This window comes from Platichthys flesus, chromosome 8 (genome assembly GCF_949316205.1).
Source record: "Platichthys flesus chromosome 8, fPlaFle2.1, whole genome shotgun sequence".
Lineage (NCBI taxonomy): Eukaryota > Metazoa > Chordata > Actinopteri > Pleuronectiformes > Pleuronectidae > Platichthys > Platichthys flesus.
The window spans coordinates 17,201,927-17,226,218 of record NC_084952.1 but is presented as its reverse complement, the minus strand read 5'-3'; the positions used below and the strand labels follow the sequence as shown (position 1 = coordinate 17,226,218).

Here is a 24,292-nt window from a genome sequence, read left to right as displayed (position 1 = left end):
ATTTGACAATGTAAAGAGGGATGCAGATAGTGAAATAATTTATAATATTATACATAATATAAAGTATTTATTTTGTGTGCTGTGGAATTAGAAAATTGCCCACAGGAGAAAACTGAACCTGGAGGAACATCTAAGGGGAGTCACCCAGTAGTTAGAGAAAAACCAGGGAGGTAAGACAACTTTTTAATTTATTCTGCACAGAAGAGTCTGTCACCATATGGTGGGTTAGGGAGGCTCTTCAGGCACACACACACACACGCACACCGCACACATCCACGCACACACACACACTGAGAGAAATTTTTCATGAAAGATAAATATACCTTACAGACATGAGAGTGTCTATATACAGTAAAATATAGTAGATGGCTCACAAATATAAATGATAGGAGACAGATTCTGTTTCAAAGTAAATGATAGGAGACAGATTCTGTTTCAAAGTTGAATTTTTAGTGACAAAATCAAAAATTAACAGTATTCAAAGGAAGTAAAGTCTTCAACAACCCTGGATCTTCATCAGCGTGTTAAATACCTTGCAGAGCGTTTTTTAATGTGAGTGAATATAATCTCTGAAGTTACAAAATTATTGGATAATCATCATCCCAACAGAATATAAATAATAGTGAATTAAAATGTATGAATGACTACAGTCCTCATCCTATAAAACATTAAGCCAGAATTGTATTGCAATGAGCTGGAGAATGTGGAACAGGACTGAACCGATGTTTCCTTCATCTATTACATCAAATGGATTTGCACATTATTTTAACCACACAGCTGCACAGTGGACTGCATCTACTCATGGCCCTTCACTACTGGACCAGAACGTTACATGGAAGTGATCTGCTAATCCATTTATTTGCATCCTCACTTAGTTTTTTGTATTTGATTTTTCACACAAATCTAGGAAGGTCACACAAACATTGGTATAAGTTCACCTCAGATTGCTTTGTGTATTTTATGTGTGTGTGTGTGTCTGTGTGTGTGTGTGTGTGTGTGTATCAATTAGTCTAAACCAGAGGTACACAGTATTAAATGTGGGAGAGCAAAAGCGGGGGAATAGGTAAACAAAACGCATCCTTAGAAACCAAAGCAAAGTGATGCTGTAGGCTCACATACTCATTCCTCTCATCTAATCATTCGCACTGATAAAGTGTCAGAAATGATATGCTGTATCTACATTCTACTCATTCAGATTGCTGGTGCTGCACACTCATAACTAAGAGAGCATTACAAATAAGGCAAAACCAAAATTCTCCTCAATGTGTTTTAGGTACTGCGGGTCTGGTCACAGACGGCCCCCTCGCGAGGCCTTCCTTCATCCTGCAGGCTCAGGAAAAAGCACAACACTACAGTCTCTATTGCAAACACTCCACCCCGGCACACAGCTGTACTTGCACCACCTAACTTCCTGCGCATCATGTCTCTGTGGCCCTCCCTCGGCATCCCACAAGTCCACGCTGCTGTGACCAGAATTTGGTTCGTCGTATGAGGAGATCTAGAACAGGTTGTCAGCCATGGCAGTGACAGTGAGTCAAAGTCTTCTTCTTGCTCCTTCCTACAGTCAGTAAAGTCTGCGGCTCTGCTTATGGCGGCGTTCGGCGGATGTGCGAACATCGCTAAAAGAGTCGAGCCTGCTTCTTCAGCTCGTTCCTCTTCCACAGAGCCAGGCGGTCAAAATCCTCCACTGTCATTCCAAACACTTGTACAAACTCCTCTGGGGACAGGTGACGCTGAGAACACAGGTACAACACACAGTTATAGGTCCAACATGTACCTGTTATACACTCTTTTAACAATAGGTCTGTAGATACTATTGAGAACATCAGGGTTAAATCCTTGTTAATATTTGTTAACATTCAATGATACATTCACACATATCACCAGTGTCGGGCAATAACTGATGACATTAATACGTTATGTGAAGTAATTCATTACAAAGAACTCGCCTTCATTAATGTTAAGTGTGAGGTAGTACAATTTCAAGTCTTGTAATTACACAACAGTTGCTCATCCCAGTCATGTGACATTTGGGGCTCGATTTGTTAATTTCCAAGTTGGTTGATTTGCAAACGCTGCCACATGACTCTCTTGTCTTTTAGAGATAGAGGGTGTTTCTCCATCGGGGCTGTCTGGAGTTCTGCTCCTGTCTGGATGGTCAATTGTCCAAATTGTGCGGTGGCCTACTCGTTAAACTGCAATAAATTACCTAAGGTAAATAGTCATTACCCCAACAAGGTAATGATTTCATTTGTGTTACTTTAGCTCTCTATAGGTTATTTAGCAGGATAACACAAAAAACGCTGAATGGACCATCACTAAGGTGGAAGGATAAAGTGTGGGTCAGATGAAGCATTTCAAATTTGGTGTGAATTGGGATATTTAGAAGACTGATATATATGAGTTTGCGCAATTTGAGGTGGACCCATAAAATATCTGGATCTAGTGATTTTAAATGTGGTTTCATAAGAGGACTGAAGGTATCTCCTCTGCCGAGAGTCATTCTACGTAGTTTCTCCATGTGTGTAAACATAAGGAGAATTTGACCGGGGCTGAGAGCTGAGTAAAGAAAGTTGATTTAATTTAATTTAATTCCATTGCTGCACACTGAGTACAGTAATGTAATACATTTGTATATGGGTAAGGAGTAAGGAGTAATTAACTTAATGTTTTAAGTCACTTGTCTTAGGCCAAAAACTAAAATTAAGATAAAAAAAAGCAAATATATAACGGGGTTTGTATGTAAAAAGTCTACCAAAAATTTGAATTTTTCTGTTTTCTTTGGAGAGACTTTGGCTTGGGCTTGTCAGCCCTTTATTACATGGGTGTGGTTCTGCTGGGGACTTCAGGGTCTCTAAAACCTTGGCAACCAGTTTGAAACTGGACTTGGACCAACGTCTTCTCAGCACAGTTGAGCCTGAGGACACATTCATAACTCACCTCCAGTCTGGCTCTGTCTACGTCTTTGGGCACCCTGTTGCGTCCCCTGGTGGTGACAATGAGGGCTTCGTAGGGGTAAATCTGCAGAGAAGGAGAGGCAGCGATGCTTCATCAGAATTCAGGGACAAGGTTACAATAAGACTTGGATTATTCAACGTAGAGGCTGACATGCTTGCATGGAATTTATTAGTGGAGTAATTATGTTAAAACCTTACCTTGTACTCTGCTGGGAGAGAAAAAAACAGAGTCAAGTCAGTACAAGAGAAGATAAGCAGCTTTGAATTAATTGCGTCAATCCAATAAGTGTTAGGTGATTTAATGGTATATTAAATTACCTCTGCTTCCCCAGTTGACCTCACTGGCACTGTCGTACTGGTACTGGTAGCAGTCTGCACTCTGAGGCTGCACAATTATAAAGGGACAGTTAAGAACAGCCGGATGGGCAAAACCTTCAGTTTTAAAAGTAGAAGTTAAATCAGAAATATTAAGAACATGTAAGACACATAAAAAGCTAAAATCACGTCATGCGTTACACGCCACAGTCTTACCCTCTGGAGGCCATTGCGTCTATATCCTGGCAGTGAGGCCGACTTGCAAACGAAATCTAAAACACAGAAAACAGATATAAAATAATACCAAAGCAGTTGCTAAAGTCTTCATCCAGTTTGGTCCAATCAGATAACAGTGACTTGACAAGGCCAGAAGATGGCGCTCATGACTAATACAAAAATCCCAATGTTCCAGATGTGTGCACATAATACTTTTATAACAAATTCATCAAACATTTAAAAGCAGCTGTAGAATATTAATATAAATGATAAACTCACCAGTGTCAGTGTTGTACTGAGAGCGTGGAGCTGTGAGTTAAAGAAATCATACAGTTATGAATATCTTAGTTATCTTCCTTATTGCACAACAAACCAAAAGCTGCGGCATCTCTCATCTTCCCCGCTCTCCCCATCTTACTCTGTAATTTTGATTAAATTCCCTAAAATATATTCAGAAATTTGTGGAAGAGATTTGACAGCCATCTGTCGAGTTTGAGGCTTAACAAAGAAACAGGAGAGGAGCAAGTTGGGCTCCCGTCAAGGCCTGGGAGGAATACAAAACATCAAAGTGGCAATAAGGCAGAAAGAGGCCAAGACTGGTTCAGGGGGAAAAAACAGAAAAACATACAATCACACCGGCACAAAAAAAAGAGACCACACACTCCCACCATCTAATCGCACCACACAGCTTGTCTGGTTACAAGCCTTTGTTGCCTTTCAACCGCAGCCAGCAGAGTCCTGGTTCGGTTGTGTTCCCTCCCATCTGAGAAACGGCTTTAATGAGAGATCTTACCGCTCATAAATAAAACAGGATGTGGGACACCAGCTGTGAGAGCGAGAGAGCGAGAGAGCGAGGAACACGTAGCTACACGGACTGACGGATGCATAGATGGAGAGGTAAGAGAGTAGAGGGCAATTTCAGGAGAGGTTGGAAGGATAGAAAAAAGATGAGAGATGGGGGAAAGAGATGGAGCAACGAAGTATGGGAAGGGGGGGACAGTTGGATGGAGATGAAGACGGACCGGTGTCTAAGCGTCAGAGGAAGAAACAACTCTGCCACTATACGCTGCAAGACCAGCGGAGCTTACGGACAAAAACAACTCTGGTGGATTCACATCTGGCATGTGTGAACACCTGGTTGAACACTGTGTAGCTTAAAATGCTCAGAATGATCAGATATCCTGAAAACCGACCAGGGGACACATCTGGTGGTGCTGCCGCTGCCGGGGCCATAACAGGTTTGGCAGCAGCAGTTCTCCCCTCACAGGATCTTTCCACGTCAATAAACCATCCGGCCTAAAGCAGCCATGACCCTCTGTGACCTGCATCCACAACCCGACGCCCTGGCCTCAAACCCAGATGACAGTATACGTAGGGGCTCATAAAAAGGCTACACTTTAAGATATGGTTACTTGCAGGAACAGACAAAAGAGGGAGAGGCATAGGGGGCAGGGTGGATCCTTACAGCCGTTGACGGTGTTGTTGTATGCCGTGGTGCCGTAGCCTGTGGTGTTCAGCGCTTCCTTGCTCCCGCAACGAGAATTCCTCGCGCTGCCCCAGGGGTCATTGTCATAGGAACCAGATCTGGCTTTCATCTCTTCCTTGAGGATCAACCTCCCGATGCCACTCCCAATCTGGGTGCAAAGAGAACAAGGAAGAGAGGCACACGGATGAGGGGAGAAAAATGGAGGGAGACATTAGGGAAAACTGCTAATTTAATGTAGGGTGATTGCAAAGATGGTGAGAGAAGCAACTCAAGAAAAGGAGGGTAGTTTAAGTATCATACGAAGAAAAGGAAGTGCGTTACTTATGGGTGTTTCTGCGGAGGGGCTCTTCTTCATGATGGAGAAAGTGAGACATACAATAATGAAACTCTTACTCTTTGAAGACTGTTACTCCAACTCTCTTCATCTCCTCCTGTCGAGAAGCGTCTTCTCGGCACCCGATAGGCTGAGCGAGCAAAGAGATGAAAGAGATTCCCTTGTTTGAATATAGAGCTGAGAGTGGAGCGCAGTAACAGAGTGGGCGAGGTGAATAAATATGACAACACAGACGTACAAAGTCAACCTGTACTCCTACAGTATGTCTGTGTTTGGTCCGGTGGAAAATGCAAAGAAATAAAAGGGAGACAACTACACAGCTTGTCGCTCAAGACTCGGTGAAATGATCCTTCTTACCCCTGGGGGAGCTGCTGTAGGGGTAGTAGTCACACTCTGACTGGGTGTACGGCTCAGGAGAGTAGGTGGACAGCCTGGAGGATCTGAGGATGTCCTCGCTGGTCCTGCTTTTGATGGCTGCACCCAAGTGATTGTCTGCGAAGAAAGGGATGAGTTAGGAAAGAAAGGAAAAGCAGACAGGACCAAGTTCTGGAAAAGAATAGCTGAGATTTGGGGAAATAGGATGAGGAAGCTGGAGCAGGGGGAAGGCTACTGTAAAAGGAAACAGGGAAACAACTAGTCTGTTTCTGGACAGGTCAAAATGAAATTACCCGATACCAGGACATCTGAAGTGCTATAAATAACATGTCATCATGTTTAAGTAAGTAAGTAAAGCAGGAAAGGAGTCGAACAATTCGCACGCACGGGCCAGCTGGCCAATCAGAGCAGACTGGGCTTTAACAGATGGTCATTCAATCGTTTTTTTTTACCTTAAAGTATTAATAGTCTAAAATAAACATGTGAAATTTACTGTTGGATTTTCCACTGACCGACGTTGTTGATGTTGAACGTCTTAGTCCTGCGTCAATGATGTCATTAGCGGCACAGAGAAAAATGCGCATAGCTGTGTCAGAAAGCAGTTTTTTTCTTTTCCTGATTAGCTCACTATATAGTCCTCTATTTAATAGTCACTATATAGTTAAAGTAGGGGAAAGTGAGTGAGTGGAAGATTTCGAACAAATCCCAAGCGTTTCAGACAGAAGCTGAAAAGAGGAGCTGCAGCAATGGACAGTATGAGGACAGCAATGTGTTTTCTGAGCATCAGAGCACACAAAACCTTTCAAGTAATGACCCAAATTAATATTATGAACCTGAATATAAGAATAATAAAAAACAAGGGGGGGTAGCACTCCCTTCTCTGATAACTGACAAAATCACAGTGACAAAGTTACTTGAAGTCGCTGTGCTCGATGTTTGAAAAGATTTTTTGTGCTAGCTGTTTCCACATGCCCCTAGTTTTCAATGAAAAGATTATTGCAGCATAATAATTCCAATCACCCTGGTTTTGTATAAGAAGATATAAAATGTCAACCAGCCAACATTACAGGTATTGCAACATGGATTTAGTTACTATTCTAAAGGGCTACATTAGCTGTTTTCCCTTGCTTCCAGCCTTTGTGATAACCGAAACTCAACGTATCCCGACTCAATATTACTCCATATCAACGGATAGACATGAGTGTGGTATTGATCTTCCCACAAAGCTCTCAGCAAGAAATCAAATCTGTGTATTTCCCAAAATGCCATACTATTGCCACAAGACTGTCACTGCAGTGTGTTCAGGAGGAAAATGTGTCAATGAACATCACAACAGCGAGAGAATTACATTCACCCGACCAATCCACAGCCATCCTCCCCCCATTCCTGTCAGAGAAGATCAATATTTCAGCCAGCGGCACGAAATCAGTCAGTATTAACATGAGTTCAGTTACTGTTCGGCCCGCGGCACAAGGTGGCTTCATGAGTGGTGTGAGGCGATGATATTGATGCCTCTCTGCACTAAAGCACAGTCAATGGTTGTCAATGGGGGTGACATAAAGTGTAATGTCAGATGGATCGCTCTTCACTCTGTTAGCCGTTAGCCATGCGGGCCCCGGTCCATGATCCATTGAATTCCTATACACATGATGCACCATGACACCAACGGCAGATGTTCACATCTTCCTCTGTCACTGGACGTATGGTTATACGATATCCTGACACATGGGATCACAAACACCGACCACGCACAGACGGGACATATGAGATGTCTACTCCACGGACAGTGAGTGAAACAGCGAGAGGAGGGAGATACTTACAGAGGCAAGGTCACCGGGTGAAGTGGAGCAGAAGGTGAAGGGAAGTGAGTAAAGTGATTGGGCGCAATACAAAAAGAGGTGAAAAGGAAAAGGGAAATATTATTGGAGCATCCCAGGGGGAGATGTGACAATGTGAAAGATTTGCTACCTGTACGGAGCTCAAGGACACACTCAGCAAAACAGTGGTGGTGTTATACAGACTCTTTTCTATACAGGTAGCAAACTTGTTAACTGATTAGTACGCAACGGGCCATTGATGCGCACAGCAACTCCACGTGTCTGTTGTGAATTTAAATCAATCACGTTTAGTGCTGAAACAAGAGGAAATAATAATCAGGATCTGTTCAGGAAGACATTAAGTACGAGCAGGGATCAATGTGACTGATGGAGAAGTGATGGCGGAATGTCAGAGTTTTAACAAGGTTTGTTGAACTTGCTGTGTACAGCAGATGCTGATGGTTCATTACCTCCTGTGACACATTATGGCCGGTGATGTACTAATTTGAGCCGACTAACAACGAAGGGTGAGGGTGTCGAGGGTAACTAACCCACAAATACCAACACACACGGTACAGAGTAACATGCAGGACAACAGGAAAGATAAACGATCCTCCATCAGGGGACCTGAAGTCTTGTGACTCTGAGCTGAGATTCCCACTGTAATGTGACGAGGAGATAGTGAAGATTGTCTTATAAATGTTTATACTATGTTTATCCAGACTGCCCAACTGCATTTGAGTTTAATGACTTGTAAAAAGGAGAGAGGCAAAAATAGCATATTGTGCTAGCAGCGCTGCCATGCTAACTGACTGAGCGACAACATAAATCCATACGATTAAGGAATCAGACTTCCCCTTTCGCACACTCTTGTTTGTTTCTACAAAAGTGAGCACAACAGCTGTCTGCAAAATCCTTTAAAAACACAACCACACTATCCGGTAAAACAAACATTAGTCGCTGGCTTACCAGGTTAGACTGAGGAAATAAAGAGAAGTCTCCACAGTGAATATAAATTCAAGTGGTAATGCATTTTTCCACTGTGTTTTGTTTTCTATTCTGCAGAATTGTTTGTCCTCAGAACCCAACGTACTCAACACTTGTTACGCCTGAGCAACCCTTCCTTCATTCACGGCCTCTTTCAGCCCTGGTTGCTGACAAGAACCTGTGTGGCTTGTGTGGGGTCTGCACGCAGCAGCAGGCGAGCACGTGTGTGGCTTGTGTCATGCTCGCTAAACGTCGCTCCTTTACATTACTACTGCAACAAGTCCATTTAATCGCTATCATCAATTTTAGAACAAGTCGTACAAGTCAACCTCTATTTCCTTTGTGGATTTTAGATCATTTCCATTGATCACTTGTTCGGCGGCTTCATTTTCAACCACAACTGGGACATCAATACTAATCAATGCTGAAGCACAAGGGGCTGTTGAAGAACATCGACAGGTCTGTGAACACATCTACACGGAGAACTCAAACACAGCAGGACTAAACTGACAGCAGGACGGGCAGGCTAAGGCGGGGCTAACTGCACTGTACCCGTTCTCTTATAGATAGGAGGCTTCCCGTAGATGCTGGGGTCCCCTGCGGCTGAGGAGAGAAAGAGGAGATGAAGAGGTGAAACGGGGGGGGAGTGAGAGGAGGAGGTGATGGGAGTTTTCGGCGTGGTGATGGGACCAGTGAAGAAGAGACGATGGAGGTCTATGGTTGTAAAGGAAGGTAAAGACGCTGTGTAAGGGGAATAATATGCCAGAGCAATTATGAGCGCTAAAAAAATACGACAGTCACATTTGCACACCCCCTCCTTCCCACAAAAACTAAAAGTGACCTTTCTGAATAAATGGCATTAGTGAGTAATGGCTGAAGTAATCTTCCCAGGGCAGTAGAAAGAAAAATCTACATGAGAGTGTGTAAGGCGATGAGGGGATGAGGAGTTCCTACCTGGTACATGAAAATGTTTAGGGGGCTGGTTTGTGGTGGGTGTGCTTGGCCGACCCTCTTGGCTGTAATAAGGTGAACTCCTGCCACTCTCAGAGCCTGCAGCCAGCCACAGCCAATCACAGCAAAGGAAACGTGAGCGTGAAAGAGATTACCTCGATACATGCAGATGAAAACTGAACAGCCGAAACATTCATTCATATTATAGAAGGGAACTTTTCCACTTGTGTAATGACAGCGGTTATTGATTTGCCTGTGGTTATTACAGTGTCAATGCACATGTGCAAGAGTTGTATGAAATGACAGCAACTGAGCGGATGCGTTAGTATTTTAAGGAGAAGTGAAACGACACTCTGCCCTAATGCGGCCAATTTGTTGATACTGATATAAGGGCATATTTTTTGCCTATATATGAAACTGGCGAACTCGTGGACCAGAAAAGCTATTTTAACCTAATGGATTCTGTAACCTTTAACCAGAACAATATTAGCTTCCAGTCCAATATTCAGTCATTAATTAAACTACGATAAATGGCTGATGACGATAGCTTCACACTAAGCAGACAGATTTTAGAGTGGTATCAATCAGCTCAACTTAATCTCAAGCTTAATGATAGATAATCCTTTAATTGACCTCTACTACAAAAGAGAATTCCTAAAATTAAAAAGACAATCATCAGCTCAGAAACGCGATGAGTGCTGTTGTACATTTCACATTACAAAAGTCACGATCCAATTGATTTAGTATGTTTATTCAACCGACTCCTGCTAAGCTCAGAAGTTACAAGCAGAAATGTCCCTCGACTCACCAGGGTAGACGTAGTGCTGCGGAGAGCGAGGCATGATGGGTGACGTGCCTTGACGACTAAATGTCGGCGAGTCTATGTAACCTGGACTGGAGCACCGCCTCTGCCTGATATCCAGGCTGTCATAGTCCTACAAAGACAAAGAGGATTTATGAGAGCGGAGAGAGCAAGGGGCAGCGGGGAGACAAATAGCTTAGTGACAGGTCACAATGAGCTCACTTGTTTAAACTCGTCCTGTAAGTGCTCTGTTAATTACCCAGGGAGGAAGAATGCTTACCTGAGAATAGGGGGAGAGCGTCCCGAGCGACTGGAGAACCAGCAGAGAGAAGAGAATTGTTATTTGTTCTGTAGCAAAGGAGGGGATGAAATATTATACATCACGTGTTATCTTTATTAACGGGAGAAAAATACAAAAAAACTTTCCTCAATATATAATTTGTGGTGGAGTTCCCTTCATGGAACAAAGATATATTATTCTAAGGTCTGTGTTAAGTTCACTACTTAACTGTATAAATCTCTTTGGTTTAATCAGTGCATAAACCAACAAGTATATTTCACCTCATGCTAGGTGGTACAAATATTTCTTGTTTGGGCTTTGTTAGGGAGATTTAGAGGTAATGGTGGGTAAATATAAATCTTTTATTTAGCAGTATTTCCCCCAAATTATCCCATTTGTAATAGGCCAGATATAAAAATGTATCGTCTGCATATTGGCAGCAAAGTCCACCATCTGTAAATTCAAACAAAGACTAGAAATGTACACTATAATGTCAATCACATTATTTTGATTCATTTAACAGACCTCCCTACTCCCTAGAACTACGCACAACTTTAACAGAAGTTTGGTGAAACAGTCATCTTGATTTGATGTCCCTATAATTATGGACAACAAGATCCTCAAGTTGACAGCTGAGTAAATACTTTCAGGAACAGTTGTACCTTAGCAAATCATACAATAAATTCTAAGATTTTCATCTCAATAAATAAACAATTTATTGAGTTTTATGAGCACAAACAGTTCAGCTGCAACTAAAAAAAGTTTAATCTGCAGTGATAAGACCAAGGTTTGCCCCGGAGTGTGTGACAGTAGTACCTCCCCATAGCCGTAAGTGTCTAGCCTGTCATCAGACGTGTATCTGTGGTACGGCTGGTATGAGGAGGATATGAGGTCTGGCTGTTGGACCTGGTATATGGCCTTGATCTTTGGCAGGGCAGCTAGGTCCTTATAATTTAGGATCTCATTCTCCATTCTGGCCTGGAGAGAGGACAAATACAGACATACATACACCCACCACAGACATGAACCACAGCAACAAGACCCAACATCAACCACATGGACAATGCACAGTAACAAAGTACAATGGAAACAAAGCGATAGTGATGAAGCGCACACGCACATCTGAACATGCACATGCGAAATTGGCACATGCACTCATCAAAATTGCCGATGTATGCTGCAGAACCTGACAGCAGTGCAGGCTGTTGACCTTCGGGGGCTCAGCATGTATGACCATGTACTATAGCAAAGCAGAGTGAGGAGAGGGCGAGAGCATGCTTACACTGCATTCCTCCCTCATCCATCACCTTAAACAGAAAGGTCATTGATTATGAGACGAGAGCAGGGCATGGCGAGGCAGAGAGCGCCGACTCCTGCTCGCATGCAGACCACACTTGACATGCTAATGCTGGAGACGTGCAGCAACTCTCAACCAGCAGAATACAATTAGGCCACGTTCCACATCTGACTGAAGCTTTGTTACTGCCGCCAAGGAGGTTATGTTTCCATCCCTGTCTGTTTGTTTGTTTGTCTGTGTGTTTGTTTGTGAGCTGGTTGGTTTGTTTGTTTGTGAGCAGGATTATGCACAAATTTCTGAATGAATTTCCATGAAACACGTTGGAAGGATGGGACATGGGCCAAGAAAGAACCCATTCAGTTTTGGTACAGATTCAAACCAAGGAGCCGATCTAGGATTTTATTTTTCACTTTCTTCAACACTATTTAAAAATGATTGTTGATTTCTCAATAATTCAGTAATTTGGTGCCGATCCAAATACCAATTCTGAATTTGAATGTGGTTTCACAAGTGGACTTTTGATCATTTGCGGAGGTATGGACTCCACCGAGTTGGATTCTAGTTTTTGAAATGGAACTGGTCTAACTGTTGAGTGATATTTTTCTCATAAACCTTGCATTTTTCTCTTCACACAAATACACGCGCGCATGCACATGATGTCTAGGTGAGTAGGTTAAAAACTGGGAAAATTTGAAAAAATATGAAAGTTACAAAAAAATAAATAAAAAGCCTTTATTACTGAAGCTTTATAATTGAAAACATTTCCAAAGATGTCTTCATTAGAAGTTCAAACCTCAGGAAAACCAATTAAAGTTAACAGCATAGGACCGAAACCCTGAGGAAGATCAATGTAGACAACACATGTTGGTCTGGTAGAATTTGTAGTGTGTTAGTATTTATGTATTTCTTGCACTTGATTTCATTAAGTACATTGGGAGGGCCTACTGTTCCAGGGTTAGGGTTAGGGTTAGGGTTACCAATATGTGTTGGTGTGTTTAAAATTTTCCCACATGTTTTGAACTCCCGCCACATTTAGGATGACAGAGAGATAACACAGACAGGTGAACAGGCCAAGGGAGTGAGCAGCGTTTGGGGTTGGTGCCTAACCACTCTGGCCTATGGGTAGTGCTCGTGTCTCTGGTGGAGCAATTGTGCTTTTAGGGGTAGGCTCGTGCCGGTGGCAGCTGTACAGAGGGCTAAAAGCTGCAGAGTCACAGGCTACTTACACATATAACCCTGCTGGGTGAGCCCACTGACGAGCCCGGAGGAGAGATGGACGTCTCCGACAGGCGCCTGTGCTGTGAGATACAAACACACAAAAGTAGAGGTGGGGGCACGGTTTTGAATTTTATTCTAACGTTTTAATTTCAAATTCTGTCTCACCCTCAGTCTCCTCTCTGCTCTGGCTAGTTGCTTGCATAGTGGGTGCCACACCTCAAATCCTGAAGAAGAGAGAGACATATTGGTGTTGGGTGTTCTTAAATAACACACTTTCGTCTACACCGGCACGTGTGTGTGTATATGTGTGTGTGTCAGAGCGTGGATGTATTGGCATCGGGTTTCACCTGTCAGGTACATTTCCTCTCCCTCTTTAAACATCGTGTTACAGCGGACACAGCGGGCGCAGGTCGGATGGTACTGTTTCCCTCCAGCCTGAAAGACAGAAGACAAAAAAAAGAGAAGAGAAGAGAAAAAGAGGATTGTGACTTAACCATAGGACTGAACAAGTATTATCATGTTAACAGCAGGCCAGCATCTATAAATCTTTTCTGCCGTATATCACCTGACCACCATTGGCCTCATTATATATACAGACATCATTGTGCATACTGTAGCTGTTTCATCAGCATGTGGCAATCACATGATTGCTCCCACCATCCTTTCTCCCCCACGCCATAATTAGAGCAAAGATCCCTGTAGGGCAGTCACATGAAGAAGAGTGCTGGAGCATATGTAAGAGTGTGTGTGGGAGAGACAGAGGGAGGTAGGTGGCCATGGAAGTGAAGGACACATGAGTCGGATGCACGTCCTTGGATGTTCAGAGGGACCCCGAGGGACCACGAGCCAAAAACAACGGACACAGGGGAAATGGACACAGGAAATGAGGCAGTGTTAGACGTGCCTGTCCATTAATCTGCTTCACTGGTGAGATGTCTCACGCGTGTCCGACGACTGAGGCGTGGCCCCCGTCCCATCACCTCTACCTTCCTTGACACACCATTAGAGACTTTCTATTTATAGACGCAGCGCTGACAAGGGGACCTGAGCGACTTCATCCGAAACCCACCCAGCGAGTCTGAGCGTGTGCGGTGGTGTTATGTCATTTTCAAAGTATGTTTCCTAATACTGTCTCTCAGCTGCATTTTAAACAAGCACTGCTTCCCTCTGTCTGTCTCAGGTTACCCTGAAAGGAAAAACCAGCTGAGGATGCAGCATTTCCGTCTCCTGTCTTCCGAGCAGCAGCACGTTTACCGACTGGGGTCGCATAGGTATCAGCTCGGCGACTGCTGTTACCATTTCTAATGAGGCGCCCATTCTCCCCGGTGACATTAATAGGCTGCTATATTTATTGGCAATGAAGGAGTGAGGAGGAGGAGAAAAGAAGAGAAACAAAAAAAAAGAACGGTTCTGTGCTGCTCTGTCTTCTGCTTCCTCTCTTTTTGTCTCCCGGTCTCCGCCTTCTCTAAAACAGCTCGTTACACTAACAACCTTTGGCTCTGGAAAGTTGGACAGAAAAGGGAACAAGTCCAATCATCAACACAGTCACAGACAAAACAGATTAGTCTGGTTTTCAGTGATGCAAAGTAACTGAGAGCATTTATTGAAGTACTGTACTTGAATACAACGCAAGTACAACCTTGATCATTTGAGAGGTGACTTTATATTTAAGTTTTTTGTAACCTGAACCATGAAAAAGTACTGTCACTTCATGTGAACATAATCACGTAGAGCTAAAACAATAAGTTGATTTATTGATTTGAATGACAACTGTTTAGACAAGGTTTGTGTTATTTTTCAAGCAAAATACTAAATATTTAATAGAGGAGATCCCAGTCTTTCCATTTGATTTGTACCTCTGCCAAGGAGGTTCTGTTGCGTTTGTTTTTGTTACTTTAGGATTTGCTTGCCTGTTAATTTAGCAGGATTACGCAAAAACTACTTGCCGGATTTCCTCAGAACTTGTTGGAAGGAGGCAGTACGTGTCAGAGAAGAACCCATTCAACTTTGGATCTGAGTTTTTTTTTCAGAATTTCCATTGAGTGATATGGGTTCTCTGAGTGCCCTTCTTGTTTCAATAAGGTTAATGTGTTTTTTTGTATTTCTGGGGTTTGACTGATGAGAATAAGTAAAATATGTTAATTATTTTTAATATGCACATTTTCATTAAAAGAGTAATAGCTAATATGAAACAAGGAGCCAGAATTAACACTGCAGCTGGGAAATTGCCAACCCATGATATATGTATATTATTTTAATCCTAAATGTAAATGTCTGGGGAGGGAGCGTGTCAAATCAATCACACGCTGGATCTTAAAGAAGTGATATCTTTATTTTATCAAAAATTGACAGCCGAAGAGAGAGAGAGAGAGAGAGAGAGAGAGAGAGAGAGAGAGAGAGAGAGAGAGAGAGAGATAAAGGCTGAAATGTCCCATGTCTATAAATAGTCCAGAGAGGCTGACAGTCAGGAACAAAGCACTTTACACCAGACATTCTGACAAGCTAGAGGAGCACAGGGACAACAAGGCCCGTTGTGTGTGTGTGTGTGTGTGTGTGTGTGTGTGTGTGTGTGTGTTCCTGTTTGTCTAGTTAGTAAGTTTGACTATATCCGCTCCCTATTCTCAGGACAAGTTGACATTAGACTCCCTCCAGAGAATTGTCCAAAACATTTAATTATCAGATGCACTTTATTCATACACTCATTATTTCCCCTTTACTTCTTCCCTTCGTCCATCTCAGCCTCTTCCTGGAATCTTCAATTTAAAATTGGGTTAGGGTTAGGGTTAACCCCTTTTCCTACATTTTCTCCTTTCACTCTTTCTTCTTAATTATTTTTTTTACATTTCTTTTCCTCCCAACCTCTTTCACTTCTTTTTGCCGCCCGTTACTGCAGGTCGACCGTGGTGTTCAAACCTATAGGGTGGCTATAGATCTGGATGAACAGAAGGTTGTCCACTAACCAGAAGGTTGGTAGTTTGATCCCTGGCTCCTGCATCCTGTAGTGTCCTTGGGCAATTTACTGAACCGCAATTTGTGCTTTAAAACTGTATAACTATATAAATACAGTCCATTTACCATAACAGTGAGATTGTGGTTGTGGGCCTCTGCTTGATCTCACCAACACAGTGTAGCTGAAGTTGTTTTGGTTTAGAAAAGCAGGACAGACAGTTTTTTATCACCCCCTAATCTTAAGTCGCTCCCTCCCCAAAGCACAGTGAGCATTAGACTGAGCTGAGGATGAAATGCGACTGCTCATTTCTGATAACACTATTTACACTCAGCTACCACAGTCCATGCAGTTTGGATTCCAGTATTTTTGTGCCGCTAAATCCCTGTTAGCACGATCTCATGTAAGAATCCACGCTTACCTCCAGAACCCTTCCACTGATGTATCTGCTGCAGGTCTCACATTTCACCCCGTACTGGGCGTGGTAATCTGCCTCGCAGTATGGCACTCCATCTCTGGAATGAAGAAAATATGAATGAAGCGGCTTTAGCGGGTCAAACGCACAGTTTACATATTCTGGAGAAAAAACTAGACATGAAGAATATCAAAGATAACCATTTTAACAACTCACTTGCTGATGTATTCTCCTGTGAGGACCATGTTGCAGGTCCGACATCTGAAGCAGCTGACGTGCCACTGTTTCTCCAACGCCAGGAGAGACTGACCCTGCTTGATCTCGGCTCCGCATCCAGCACAGTCTGGAGAGAACAAAGATCAGGGTTCCATAAAAAAGAATAGCGACCAAAAGAGAGAGGTAGCAAAAGTACACAATTCTTTACTCAAGTAGAAGTACAGGAAATTGTGTTGAAAACGACTCAAGGAAATGATAAAGATAGTGGATCTGAAATGTACAACAATTGAAAAAGTAAAAAATTCCCCTTTCTACCGGCTTCACGCAAACTGAGACCCATTTCACATTAATATGTTCGAAAACTGTTTGACTTACAGTGCTCTTCCTTTATTTTTAAATAAAAAACAATAAACTAAAAAACAGGGTTTCTTCACTTTTTTTCCATGTTGTTACTCATGTTTTTTTTTAAATATAGGGAGTAAAAGTAGAAAGGCATCAGAAAAATGATATGTTATATCTGAAAAATCATATTTCTACTTCTTTACTTCCAACCTCTGCCAAAGGGGGAATGAGTTAAGAGAGGTAAAGGGGAAGAGTGCCAAGAGAAAAGAGGAAATATAGAAGCAGTAGAAAGAGAGCAATTGAGTGTGCCACGGTGTAATTGCACATCTTCAAACAGCCCCTGTGCTCCAAAGTGTAGTTTTCTTCCCCTTTGGCACTACCACCCCCTTAATCAATAGCCGGTCTAATGCAGGAGATTGCTGAGCTGTGTGTTCTCTCCACGGTAAGCACCGCTAAACATGACTGAGTGCAGGCAGGAAGCAGATATCACTGGAACAGCTTCGGGGCTAAACAGTTGCATGAATTCCCCCTCATATGAGGTGTATGAGTGTGTCTCTGTGTCTACAAACACACACACACACACACACACACACACACAAACACACAGACACAAATTATTGCAACTTTCTCTTAGTGAGGACTTTCATCGGTGTGCCTAAACCTAACCGTCTAGGTCTGGAACCTAGAGATACTCAACCTCTATATCAATGGTATATCAAGGACCCATGAAGTTACACAAATTAGACCACAGTCCCTGATTTGACTATATTTTGCTTTTAAATGTGTTATATAGAAAATGCATGGAATCCAGGACCAAAATAGACATTTATGTCAGTTTGTTACTCATGGATGAATCCCCTTTTGGCAACAAGGAGCCTTCGGGGTCCCTGGACCGTACTTTGAGCAAGAGAGACAATCCAAAAAACTAAAACCACAAACTTGGAAAACTCACAGTGGCTCCATCCTGAGAAACTGGGCCTGAATATCGGAGATATGATTTTGTATGTTGGTGATATGGGGTTTGAGAGCTATTGACCGCCAGTGCAGTGCCTTCGGCTCCCCATTTCAACTGTCAATGGACGAGGCAGGGGGGAATCATGGAGATAACTTAATACTCCCTTACCCTAAACTAAACCTTATTCTGACCCTGAAAGTAAGTCTTAACCATCAAACAGGCCACAAATTATTTCCCCTACTTTAACTATTCAGTTGTGTTACCTATTTTTTTTTACATATACTGTACACCATGTTAGATTTTCGAACCCTTATTATACGCACACCCCTCACTCTTTTATCATTCGTGTTTTCTTATATAATATAGTTATATTATAAAACTAGAAAGAATAAATATAATTTAGAATTAAATACCAAACAATTAATTGTTTTATACAAGATCATTTGTGCCCTAACCCAAATTCTAGTACACAGTATAAGTACACAAATGTTTGTGCGGCTATCCTTGTTAGGACATTGTATTGACTTTGATTCATTGTGGACAGCATAACCCCAAACTTATCCATGACCAATTAATGTATAACCCTAACTTTAAACTAATCACACTTCAAAACTGACCGCTAACCTTAACCAGGAGCTTAAAAACAATGTTTTGCCTCATAATGACCAGGCTTTGGTCCCCATGAGGTGTACTGGTCCTGAGAAGATCAGTATTTATGCTGAAAGTCATAAAGATTTAACAAAAAGTGGACTCAGAGACGCTCACTGTATACAAGTACACTCCACATTCCATTTCCCTCAGAACGTGCCCCAGTAAGATTTATTGACCGAGGACAGCAACGATGCTGAAAATGATGCTCGGCTTCATGCTGTCAAAATACTGAAGAGAAGAGTCCATTTGTTTCTATTTGGAAGATGTTTGGCTCTGCTCAACCTTTTCTGACCCGGTCCACTGCCCCTGTGAGAAGCCTGAGGGCACGAGGGAGGCCGCACATCACTCTGCGCTGTCAGCCAAGATAAACTGTGTTTGCAGTAAAAAAAACAAACTGCAGTGTATTGAGTGAAGTTTGCGCAGTCTAAATAAATCTAAGTGTCACTCTGAGGAGACGGTGCTGAGACTGTGGACCGAGGGATTCAGCTCCAGAATGAGAGACACTACTGAGTCAGTATTCAGTTCCTAATTAAGCCACAGAATGATATCAGTATTAGATCAACTGCAGTTATGCAACAGAGCTTGTGACCAGACATTATTGGCTATGGTAGATACAAATTCACATTGAAGGAGAGAGGACAGAAAAATTGCTGGCCACACCCTAAGGGCCCCATGACGTGAAAAATAAAGTTTCCTCAGTTTTACACTTGAGTCCATGTGTTTATTCTTCATTTATCTTTCATATGTCAAATATGTGAAGAAAAAAAACTAAAACAAACAAATGACAAAGTATTTTTACATCACAATCCCTGTATTCTTCCTTTATAAAACACAATAAACTGTTTTATGACTCGTCCTGTACTCAGGAGTGCACAATTATAATCCTACCTTCCTATGATTATAAATCCTGATCCAATGGCACTGTTACACTGTCCCATTCATTCATTAAATCTGCATGAAAAGGTGGCAGAGAGAAGTCTTTGCAAATTTAGCGGTTTCATATTTGTGTTTTCTCCATGTCTTGGACTGTTTTCTGTATTTTGTGTAATTGAACATATTTGTAAATTTATTTCTGTGTATTAATGCAAAAACTAAGTCTTAGTCTCCCTTACACAACGTCCTATCCACACTTATTGTTTTCAGATGCTGAAGCAAAATTCTCCCAAAAAGAGAACTCAGAAGTCACAGTAGTGCAAATATAAGTGTATTGTTTTAAAATATAGTTTCAACATCATTTTTCTACTCACTGGTTCACATCTTTCTCAAACCTTCAAGTTGAACCTGCACATTTCTTTGCAACAGCAGAAACTTCCTGCTTTCACAGATTAAAGATTTAGGGAAAGTCTAGCAATCAGCTGGTTAGCTTAGTTATAAAAGCAATACAGATGTTGGTAGGTAGATACAGGTAGTTGCATTTAAACATGTTACAGTTATTGCCACAGTGAAGTTCCCAATAAAAAATGTATGATGTGGAATGAGAAGCATTCCGTACATGTTTACAGATTTCCTATTTTAGAAAGTCATTATCCATAATTTAAAAAGTCCATAAATCTTTTATTTTTACAATAATTTGAATTGAGATGAGAGTCAACCTTAGTACGAGCACATGAATGAGACATGAAACTTGATTAGGGAAATAAAATGTAATTCCTCTGCTTCATCAGTGCGTAAATGAGCAAACTTCGATTTTTTAAATCTTTTCCACCACGACAAAAATCAATTCCAGTATGTTCCTTCCCTTCAAATCCCTTCAAATAATAACTTGGCGCTTGGCAAAGTGCCTTTCCACCACTTCTCTTTCCTCAGCGCCTATTTGCATTCTGCTTGTTTCACAAAATGATGGCGGAACAGGCAGTCGCAGCCAGTGCATTACATTAAGTGTCTGCACTCTGTGTCCCGTCTCATCGACTGCCTCCTCATAAGTCAGAGTGCTGAACATGTACCTGGGGAGCTGTTTGGATTTTATTCTCCTGAACGGAGCGGTCGTGGAAGGACAGTTACTCACTGTCTCTCTGCCATCTGTTATTACTGCACAGCCAGTGAGCGGCAGCCTCCTGTCTGTGTGCAGCACTTCACAAATGATTCACAATTAATCACTTTAGCTCTTTTATGGGATGACACTTTGTCATTTTTCCTGCTTCGCACTGAATAGCAGACGTCAGTGATGCACAAACCTGTATCCTAAGGATGTTTGCTTCATTATGTGACCAGTTGTGCATCAGATCATCTGCATGTTTAGCATTGACAGTAGTGAATGAATGATGTGTCTCTCTTTATGTTGCGTAATTGTCAGCTGGCACATCAGCTCGACGGGTCCGACCACTGATCTGACAGACACTTGATTAAGCTAAATGTGCTAAATGGGCCCTGTGGACACATCGCGTTAGACTCAGCGCAGTGCAACGCCTGGTGGCCCTAAACAGAGCGGACAGAGCAAGGCGGACGTGGGACTTACGGCTGGGCCCGTGGATCTTGATCGGTTCATTTGGCTTGACGAGTTGCTGCGAGCACTGCTGGCACACGCAGTTCTTCCCACTGAACGTCACCCGGTCTCCAATGGGGAAGGGTTTACTGAGGAGGGAAAAAACAAATCTATTTGCAAACATTTTAGTCGACGGGTTAATAGGACGTTGACTGTGGCAGGAGCACCTGGCTGCTCTGTGATTAAAGAGACGATAATGTAACGCTGCCACCGGCTTCTGAAAGGAAAACTGTCTCTCTCATTGAGAACGAAAACTTATTAGGACGAGTATGTGGCATGCATACTGATCCTCACTGCCTCTTTCTCTATCCGTCTGTCCGCCCCGCTCACTCCTCACACAGCTGTTGCCACCAGGGCACTGTTTTCCTCATCGCTTAAAAGTTAAGATACAGTAAAGAGGAGTAAACACACACACACACAGAGACACACACACACACTCATGCAGACAGGCAGACAACGCGACAGCGAAGCAAACATTTAATTTACCACTTCGTGGTACACTGTTTTGCCTCTCTCCTCCCTCTGCTTTTTCGCAACGACAGATTGATTTCTTTATGACCGGGGGAGGATGTGGGAATGAATGTGGAGCTAAAAGGCTTAGGGAAGGCTGTTTAAAAGACATAGATGGCAGTAATCCTTTTATTCCCCTGCTGAGGCCTGGAGCTGGACCCAAGGCCCAGAGGGAGGCTGAAGTCTCCAACAGAGCTCACAGGAGAGCAGACCAGACGTGTACACATTGAGAGATGTACATACACACGCAGAGGTGACTGTGCTGGCCTTAGATAAACTGTCTCTGTCCAAATGTGTGTGGTCCCAGTATCACTAATGTTGTGGGGACATAAATCATGATTAAATTAAAAAAATAAACTATAATGCAAAAGGTGACAACGTGTTTAAGGTTAGGGTTAGGCTAAGGTTTAGGTTAGGTTAGGTTAGGTTATGGTTATGGTTATGGTTGTGGTTATGTTTATGGTTATGGTTGAGGTTGAGGTTACAATTAGGGATAGGGTTAGGGTTAGGTTTGGGTTTGGGTTTGCGTAATTAGGCAACTGGTAACTATGTTAAAGGTTAAGTCTCCAGAAAATCTCTGAAGAAGTATGTTTGTGTGTGTGTGTGTGTGTGTGTGTGTGTGTGTGTGTGTGTTTGTTTGTGTGTGTGTTTGTGTGTTTGTGTGTGCGTGTGTGTGTGTGCGTGCGTGCACGCGCCTGCTTTCTTATTTAAAAGGAGAGCCACCATACATAAAACAGAAAGGACAAATAACTGAGCGGAGACATTTCAGCAGCTCACAAATTATACAACAAATAAATCTCTGGTTTTACTGCTTCTTGTCACAACACTCTCACAGACCCCGGGCTTCAGATGCTCTGTGGAGGACAGATGTCCCAAATCAGAGCCAAAGTCTGAGTTAACATATGCTGAGCATTTAGTGACTCCAACCACAGGCATAGTCATTACAATTTCTCCCTCTCTTTTCGTTCTTGGGTTCTGACGTACTTGGACATGTTAAACTTTGAGATGTCAAGTGCTTGGGTTCCTGAAGTGAATGAATCAGATCTAGAGACCTGGTTTAACTCTTGATGAACCTCAAGGACCTTTTTGGGGTTTCCAATTTTTGTATACATTTAAATTTTTTGTTTCTTTCGAAAATGATAATGAATATTTGATCACAGAAACATACATCCCATAAACTACAGTCTACAAACAGGCGTTCTTGAGATATCATGTTAACAAGAATGGGACAGTAAGACATGTGGACCAAGGGACAAATGGACTGACGTACAACAGTGTTTAAAAGTCTCCAATGTATTGGATATTGACACATTTCAATATTGAAATTGAAAAGGGATATTTTTTTATTAAGGGTGCATTTTGAATTCACCCTTCAGTTGTTTGCAAAAATGGCAAAACATAGAAAACCAGAGCAGTCTGAGTTTATTTTTGAGGTTTGTATCTGTGTGCACTTTCGACCAGTGATAAATCTTTCACATGTCTGAGTGCCTGATCGTAGCTGTCGCAGCCTACAGCTCAAACTGAGGGCACAAAATACCATGATAGTGCAGAAAAGTGAGTACGGTCTGTATTTGAACTTGTCTCTACCTGTCTGCTGCTCTCACTCACTCAAGACCCTCTCGCCTTGTCAGCCTTTCGCAGCTCTTTAAAAATTCACACTGTTTACATATTTAATGCATGCTTTTTTTTTAAACTGTTCACAGGAGTGAAGCTATTTCTGGGTTTAGAGATATGCCCTATGGCTTTGATCACAGCCGCTTCTCAAAAACACAAAAGGAAAAGTAAGACGCGCTTTCTTTCTTCGTTAGGAGCTGAGGCCGTGATGACAAAGAGAAAAGGGGGACGATGAGGGAGACGTAAAAGGAAGGCGATGGGATGATGATGATGATGATTAGGAGCAGGAAGACGATGACAGGAATAATGAGTAGGATGATGAAGAGGAGGAGAAGAAAGACAGGAGGGGAGGATAAAGGGATAAAAAGGAAAAGAGGCTGCACAAGAAAGGGCTGTGAGGGATGTGACAGAGGGGAGTCGGAGCAGGAAAGAGGAGATTCACCCTTCGGCACCTTGCTGTCTCTTCCACATAAGTTGAAGCACACACATACATACACACACACATGCACACATGCACGCACACACACACACACACACACCACTGTCAGCGCCAGGACTGCTCCACTAACTGTCTCCGGCCAGTTGGTGTCAGTTCAGTTGTCTCTGCCCACGGCTGCTGGGCATGACTGTGTGTTTATCAGCCAATGTCGAGCAAATACACAACAACAGACGAACACTAGTCTCCTGGAGCGAGGGAGGGAGGATAAGATCACTCTTATGTAAACCTCATGAGACAAAACCACAGGCAGAGAGGGAGGTAGAGCACGAGGAAGACGGGTGTTCCCACATACCATTCATGTTCATGCAGAATAAACAGGCACAACTCTCTTTTCTGAATGAAACTCAAAAGAGTGACAGGGACAGTGAAACAATGAGACGGGAGGAGAGGACACACTGGGAGCTGACTCTTAGTTTTTTCAGGAGCGGCTTCACGTGAACACTGACGGAGGTCAGAGGAGGGATGGCCTACTTCTGCTCTCTCCAACAGCCAAGTCACCGGGCCAGCTCTGTCTCTCTGGATTGTGCCAGGACTAAGCAAAACGACTACTCTGTCTTTCCAGGCAGACATTTGTCACAGACTACAGGGCAGTACAGATAAACAGGTGATTCAGTATAACATACGGT

At 42.6% G+C, this 24,292-nt stretch overlaps 1 protein-coding gene across 2 annotated transcripts in view; it reads right to left on the bottom strand.

Moving 5' to 3' along the window:
* Positions 1-270: 270 nt before the first annotated feature.
* Positions 271-24,292, bottom strand: part of ablim3 (actin binding LIM protein family, member 3) — a 44,623-nt gene continuing 20,601 nt past the window's right edge. Inside the window, exons 4-23 of one of the 2 annotated variants that reach the window (XM_062393569.1) lie at positions 21,017-21,132; positions 16,614-16,740; positions 16,404-16,497; positions 13,383-13,470; positions 13,201-13,259; positions 13,044-13,115; positions 11,337-11,498; positions 10,521-10,550; positions 10,247-10,373; positions 9,442-9,537; positions 9,040-9,090; positions 5,666-5,800; positions 5,368-5,438; positions 4,954-5,122; positions 3,768-3,797; positions 3,489-3,544; positions 3,276-3,342; positions 3,156-3,163; positions 2,941-3,021; positions 271-1,733 (exon numbers count right to left, since the gene is read on the bottom strand). In XM_062393569.1, coding sequence (XP_062249553.1) covers positions 1,620-1,733; positions 2,941-3,021; positions 3,156-3,163; positions 3,276-3,342; positions 3,489-3,544; positions 3,768-3,797; positions 4,954-5,122; positions 5,368-5,438; positions 5,666-5,800; positions 9,040-9,090; positions 9,442-9,537; positions 10,247-10,373; positions 10,521-10,550; positions 11,337-11,498; positions 13,044-13,115; positions 13,201-13,259; positions 13,383-13,470; positions 16,404-16,497; positions 16,614-16,740; positions 21,017-21,132 — 1,753 coding nt within the window. In that variant the 3' untranslated portion in view covers positions 271-1,619. Of the gene's footprint in view, positions 1,734-2,940; positions 3,022-3,155; positions 3,343-3,488; positions 3,545-3,767; positions 3,798-4,953; positions 5,123-5,367; positions 5,439-5,665; positions 5,801-9,039; positions 9,091-9,441; positions 9,538-10,246; positions 10,374-10,520; positions 10,551-11,336; positions 11,499-13,043; positions 13,116-13,200; positions 13,260-13,382; positions 13,471-16,403; positions 16,498-16,613; positions 16,741-21,016; positions 21,133-24,292 lie in introns of those variants that run through there. The other variant, XM_062393568.1, reaches the window with a different exon arrangement.